General features: G+C 46.3%; 1 protein-coding gene across 1 annotated transcript in view; it reads right to left on the reverse strand.

Moving 5' to 3' along the window:
* The window catches only part of DPP6 (dipeptidyl peptidase like 6), a 421,547-nt gene extending 420,409 nt beyond the window's left edge, over positions 1-1,138 (reverse strand). The window contains exon 1 of the mRNA XM_080609810.1: positions 531-1,138. Coding sequence (XP_080465936.1) covers positions 531-731 — 201 coding nt within the window. The 5' untranslated portion in view covers positions 732-1,138. The remainder of the gene's footprint in view (positions 1-530) is intronic.
* Between the last annotated feature and the right edge of the window lie 5,802 nt (positions 1,139-6,940).

Consider the following 6,940-nt stretch of genomic DNA (forward strand, 5'->3'; position numbering starts at 1 on the left):
GGGGCTCCTCCAGGGGCGCCGGGGAGGGAAAAAAGAGGGAGAGGCCCCGAAACGGCTGCTCGGGGGTTAAAAAGTTTCCCCGCTGCCGGGGTGGGGGAAGGCTGACGGGAAAGCGAGAAGGGAGGGACGAGGTGAAGCCTTCTGCCCCGGGGGAGTGTTGAAGGGTAAAACGTGGAATAACAATTAAAAATAAAAAGGGGGGCTGGGGGCTTGTCGCCTCGCTTGGAGGGAAACCGCTGGAGCTCGCACTTGCTGTTGCCAAGCGCTCTGACCCGGTGCCCTCAGCCCCGCTCCGCGGTAGCGGAGAGCCGCGCAAGAAACCAGGAGACAGGGAGAGGTGCGGGAGCAGCGCGGACTCCGTCCCGTCCCTGGCTAGTACTTCGGGGGAAAAATTGGAACACAAAGACCCGCTGGAAAGAGCGGACAAACAGCAGGAAATCGCTGCCAGCCTGGAGGGGCACTCGGGCACCCGGGGGGACTGGGAGACGACACCCACAACCCAACCCAACGCGAAGGACACCGGAGCTTACATCCTCCTCCTCGCAGTCACTTCGCGACTGGTACTGGAAGCGGGGCCGGCTGCTTTCCTGTTGCAATGGACGCGAGGTCTTGCCGGCAGCGCCGTCCTCCTCGCTGCTCTGGGCGCCCAGGAGGTGACTCGCTTCGGGGGGAACGGGGAAAGAGCGGGAGGTGTTGATCTTCCCGCTGAACCGCTGGTACAGTGAAGCCATGAAGTCAATCCGCGGGAAACGAGGGGGAGGGAGGGAAAGAGAGAAGCTTCTCCCTGTCTCCCTCGCTTTTTCTTTTTTTTTTTTTTTTTTTTTTTGTCCTTTCCCCCTCCTCTCTTCTTTTTTTGGCTACAGCACGCTATACGCGGGTGAGGATCAGTCCCACATCAGTGGAAGGGAGAGCGAGGGATCCTGTTCTCCGGTCCTCCGCACTGGCACCCAGAGAGAAGCGGGGGGATCGAGAGAGCAGAGAGGGGGGAGTGACGAGGGGAGAGAAGATAGATTGATAAATAAATAATAAAATGCAACCGAGCCGTAACACCACAGGCCCGAGAATGCTGCACCATCCAGTGTTGGAAAGTGGGAAAAAAAAAAAGGGGGGGGGGGGGGAGAAAAAAAAAGGAAAAAAAAAAAAAAAGAACCAAAACACTCCACGAAGACGTACCCCCGATAATGGCGCCTGAGTGGATCAGCATTAAATGTGCTTTGGGGGTGTGCGTGTGTTTGCAAAAGCAGGGAGAGAGAAAAAAAAAAGAAGGGGGGCTGGCTCAGGCGCTGGCTGTCAGCGGCTCCCCAGGCAGAGGTGGCGGAGCAGTCGCCTCCGAGGTCGCATACCAACAGTGTGCACAAGCGAGAGGCAGAGTGACAGAGTGTGTGAGACGGAGTGGAAGAGGATGGGAAGCCTCATTCAAAGCACGTTGCTCTTCAGGGGAGGGGAGGGCTCTTCTACAATCATCTCCTTTTCGGCACCTTCTTTTTCTTCTTGTATTTTTTTTTTCCCCCCCCGGGGAAACAACTTAGAAAAAAAAAAAAAAAATAGCAACAGACACCTGATCGCCAGCCGGGAGAGAGAAAAAGAGGTGGGGAAGGGAAAGGCGAGGCGGGGAGGAGGGAGGCGGGACCGGCAGTTAGAGGGTGGCCGGGAGGCCGGTGTGCCCGAGCGGCTCGGCCTCGGGGAAAGGGCAAGCGGAGGGAGGGCGAAACCTCTTTGGAAGCCCTGACCTGCCCCAGTCGGCCGCGGGCACGGCTCCGCCCGGAGCGGAAGAGCGCCAGGTCTCGTCCCACCACCCCATCCCTCCCATCCCACGGCTGGGGAGAGGCGGTGGGAAGGGATCGTGTTGCGGGTTTTTGGAAGTGGTTGTTGTCGTCGCTTTTTAAAAGAATCCGGTAAATTGTGTCTCTTGCTATTTTTGTATTAATTCATTTTTGCTGCATTAAAACGTGTTTCAGCGCCCCTCAGTGGAAATCCGCCCGAAGTGGCAACCGGCAGCACCGGCCAGGGATAAACAACCGCGGTCCCGGCGCCGGGGGGGAGGCGGCCGGGCCCGATCCGGATCGGGAGAGGGGTCGGGACCTCGCCCTGAGAGCAGCGGCTGCCGCCGCGGCCGTGTGCGCCGCCCTGGAGTGGCCCTTGCCCGGGGCCAGCGGCCACACCGGCTCGGCCTGCGAAGCAGCGGCAGCTCGTTAACGCTCCCAGAGGGTAAAAGGAGCTAGTGCTCAGGCAGCACCGGGGAGCTGGCAGCGGGGTCCAGTACGGCTGCATCGGGTCCGAGGGTGACAGTTCCTGTTGCTCCAGCATCAAGCTCTGGGGTTTCCATAGCAACAGATGCTTAGAATTAAAGGGAAGTGGGAGAGTTGCTGTCCCCTCCTCTCCTCCCCGAAATCATCCTCCTCTTTGACCTCTAAGTTTGCCAGAGCTATGGGGATTACTACACACGAAGCATAAACCAGAGTTTGCACATTCCCACTGACAGACTTACTGCTGACGAGCTCACAAACTTGATTATACTTCAGCAAGTGGAGTTGATGGGCTGAGATTTCAACAACTGCCTGATCAAAAATCCCTTTACATCTGAATAGCTTCATTCTCTGCTTTTTATTTGTGTCTTCAAAGTCAGGGATGAAAAGGGAAAACTTATCAAGAGAGAAAACAAAAATGCCCTGCCTCCTTCCTGAAGGAACTTGAAAGAAGGAATCATTTTGATCTTCACAACTGAGATCCTGACATTTAATTAAAAAACAAGATCAGCACACAATGCTGTGAAGCAAAGGTCTAGCTTCTAAGTTATGGCAACACACAGCATAACAGATGTAACTTTCCAGAAGCCACTTGGAACCCTCTTAACTTATGTTTCAGACACAAATCGACTACATGCTACCAAGAATCTGGACAGTTAGCTCATCTGAATTCCACCTTAACCTGCATTAAGAGTGACTTCATGACCATTTGGAATTGGTGACAACTATCACTGAAGAATAAAATAAAGAAACAAGAGAATCAAAGGAAATAATACATTTTTAAATTCTAAGGAAAACTAGGACACAAAGGAATAATCAAAGAAAGCCACAAAATGGCAAGATGAAACCACAGGCAGAAAAAGTCACCAAAGATTAAATGTCCAAAATAAAAAGTCTCAAAGAAAGTACAGAAAAAAAGAAAGCATTATACCTCACAGCTCAGTTCTAAACTGAAAGGATCACTAAGGACCATACGCATTCAGTTTGTGGTTATAATTCTTAAGAACCAAGATTTCACATAATCAAATTTATATAGTCTTGCACACACCTATTGTGCATGTATGTGTGTACACAATTCATGGAAAAATTGTATTAAGTGCACATAAAATTGCAATGTCAAATACTTCAAAAGCTTGAAAGTACTTGAAAAACAACCAGCAAAATGGGCCTCATCCACCAAGAAATCCTGATCATGCAGTTTTGGGCTGTGATTCATTTGCCCTGAAATAAATAATTACAGCTATTTAAAAGCCTTCCCAATTCCAGTTCTCTACTCCATGACAGACTAGGGACAGCAGAAGCAAAGACCTGTCACAGTGATTTGCAGTGAGTGGAGGAAGATGGTTTAAACCTGTTGGGAGCCACAAGACACAGTTCTATGGTGATGCTACAGTGAGAGTGACCTTATGTAGAAGGGCTGAGCAGGCGGCCGGAGGCAGAAATACTTAAATAAGCCCCTGCAATAAGATGCACCAGATTGCTGGTGATGCCTTTATTGAAAGCAGGAGGATTTTTCTGAGTCAGAGGGACCCAGATGATTTCATTAGGGACTCTGGAGAGCACTTCAGTCTGCCTGTGCACAAGTTATTTCAGGATGTAGCTTGTCCCTTACAAGCATGTGTTACGGTCGGCCTGTCCTCCTTGCAGGGAGGGACACAAGCCAGCACTCCTGAGCCACAGCCCAGTGCTGGAAGTCCTCTATGCTCTGTTTGCAATTCCATGGGTAATTTGCTGTTCACCTGTGCATGACTTAGAGCCCAGAGTCCTCTGCAATACCCCGCTTATACGACCAGATACTGTCATACAGTGTGCACAACAACTGGGCATGAAAAAGAGGATAGAGCAAAAAAAAGAAACAGGAACCATTGAGATATGGTAGTAAAATGGCAATAAACACCATATCAGTAACCAGGGTTCCACTACAACAGAAGACCTTTTCAGCCTCTAGCAAGATTTGAGGCGAAGAAAGCAACTTGCATCATGAAATAAGTTTAAAGAGACAAAATATTTCAGAAGTACAAATGTAAATCTTGTCTCTGAACACACATCTTATATGTAAGATCCTTTCCCTAAATCCTGCAAACAGATCCCAAGATAAAAATCAAGGCATTTCAAAACAGTGTCCTCAAGCATCTCTTAGTTGTATATTTAATTCAGTAACCGGAGTTTTACAAGAAGGTTTGACTCCTAACTAGTGACATTTCAATCAGAATAAAGTGTGTTAGCTTTAGCTATTTTCCCTGCAGCAGCAGGGAAAGTACGTTTTACTGACATTTTTAAAGCATACAGATAAAAAATGACACTCGTTTTTTCACTTTGTATAAACAAACAGCAACCCCACATTTCAGCACTATTAAAGTAACACTATCAAAAGCAGGTCAAACCCAAGCCCTACTGCCTTTAAAACTATACATAACAGATTTCTTTTTGGACAAGCTTTCTCAGAATAACACTGGCAAAGAAACAATCCAGCAATATTTCATTTAGATTTGTTTTTGTAAAACGTTACTTCTGTCTGTCAGGGAATTCAGGCACTGTTATTCATGTTCCATTCTTCTGTTCTGACTAAGCAATTTATGTTTGCTTAAACTTTGAACTTGTCATCTAAATATTACAGAGCTTGTTGCAGACAGAGCTAAACATGTTTCTAGTTTTCCTGTAGTGACAGTTATAAGCACCTGATTAGTGAAATTTTTTAACAAGAAATATTTGTTAAATAGTTCAAGCGCACTTTTTATTATTGAAAATATTATATTTTCCTTTTCCAATGAACTTTTAAAGGAACTTTATAATTTCCTGGTTATCTTTTCATATCATTCCAGAAAATGACAATATTTGTTCTTAAATGACTGTATTTATTAGTATAATCCCTCTGATTTTTTACAATAGCAGCTCTCCAGGCACTACAGGAACAAAGTTACACTGTTCTAACACCTATTACTATTGTCAGCCATAATAAAAACATCCAACCCGTGAATCTCTAATGGCCCCAGGCTTATGCCAGCTATACATCTGCTGTCTAGTGTCATCTAAAAACCCAACCAAACCAAACCAGAGAAGAAATTACCTCTCCTATGTCAAATGTCCTAATTCAGCAGTCCCCAAGGATGTACTTGATTGTTCCTTTTGATCTAATGTGCACGCTGGGGGGAGCAAACCACTGTGTTACGGTAAGTGACACTAGGAACGCTGAAGACTGAGGGGTATTATATACTGTGGCATTAGTATGCTGATCTGTTCACTTTCTTATGTCATCATTTGTGCTAGTAGCATTTCAGAGCAAATTCTGTAGAAACACAGCACTGGACAGTGAGTGAGCTTGGGACATAGAGAGGCATGTTTCTCTCTAGAATCACAGATATTACTAAAAAAGTCTTTCAGGCCTTACCAAAAACCCCAAACAAAACCAAACCGCTCAGAATCAAACAAGCTAGCTTTCCTGGCTGTAATAACAGAAACATTGGGAAAATTAGTTTTCTGCGCATTGCAAGAATAATTCAGTCTTCCAGAACTGGCTGAATGAAAGCTTTTTGTGGGGAAAAGAAAGCACAGATACTCAAGTACTGGGAACAATAGGCAAAGGTGGCTTTATAGGATACAATATTTTAGGGAAAAAAAAAATACCAAAGTAGGCTGGAAGAAAAGCCTCTTCAGAGGAAGAGATGGACCCAGAGAGAGCAGTGAAGAAAGGAGGAAAAAGCAGACAGAAGAGGCAGGGACACAGTGAAGTACCAGGTGGGTTGAGAGAGAAAGGAGACAAAAGCAAGTAAGGTCAAAGAGGCAGAGAAGAAATGGACCAGAACTGGCAGAGATGGAAAGCACCAACATGCCTGAGAGCAGGGAGGTAGGCTGGAGTGGTACAAGGTTAATTGGAGCCACACAGAAGGAGGATTTTCAAAGCCAGGGAGACAAGCTGCTCCAGAGGGTGCTTCTGACACCTGATGGATAAATATTTGCTCAGTGGTCAGCAGACATGTGATTTTACCCACCAAAAGTCTTGATACACACCAGGACCTAATTAAATGAAATCAAGAACACATAGCTAGCTGAGTATGAGCAAGTACTTCTTGGTAGTATGAGAAGGACTGTTTCCAAAGGAAACGGGTGAAAGTCATAATGCTGAGGACATTTATAAATAGCCTGTATGAGGCACTAGAAAATGTGCTGTAAGGCATAATCCTGCCAACTGGCAAGAGGATAAACCACATGACCAAGGAGGTCTTTCCCATATGATTTTTTTACATTTTGCAACTGGTGCTGGGGTGGTGAAAAGCAGAGAATAAACAAAACCCTCAGAAGAGAGCACTCAGGAAAAACAGTTGTGCAAGTTTGCTGCTAGAACAGGTAACAGCAAAGCCTAAATAAAAAAGGTACCAGATGCACATGTGTTTGTAGAGCTCTACACCACATTAGTGTCCTGGCCTACCACTGGATCTAGTATTGACATACACGCAAAGAGGAATTTGTGCTGAAGACTGTCTTTCTTGCTTTAATTAATATTCTGTCTTTGGAAGCTTTATTTGAGAGAAGTTCGGATGAGATCCCAGTTCCATGTCTTCAAGACAAGCCAGGAAGTTAAGCATTAAAGTTACAGATAAATACATTTTTCTTAGGATGCCAAGAGCCATTGGCAGCCATGCAAGACTCGGCTAATGTTGCTGAACTGACCTCCACTATGCATATTCTTCTCTACT

Source organism: Psittacula echo, assembly GCF_963264785.1.
Source record: "Psittacula echo genome assembly, chromosome: 2".
Lineage (NCBI taxonomy): Eukaryota > Metazoa > Chordata > Aves > Psittaciformes > Psittacidae > Psittacula > Psittacula echo.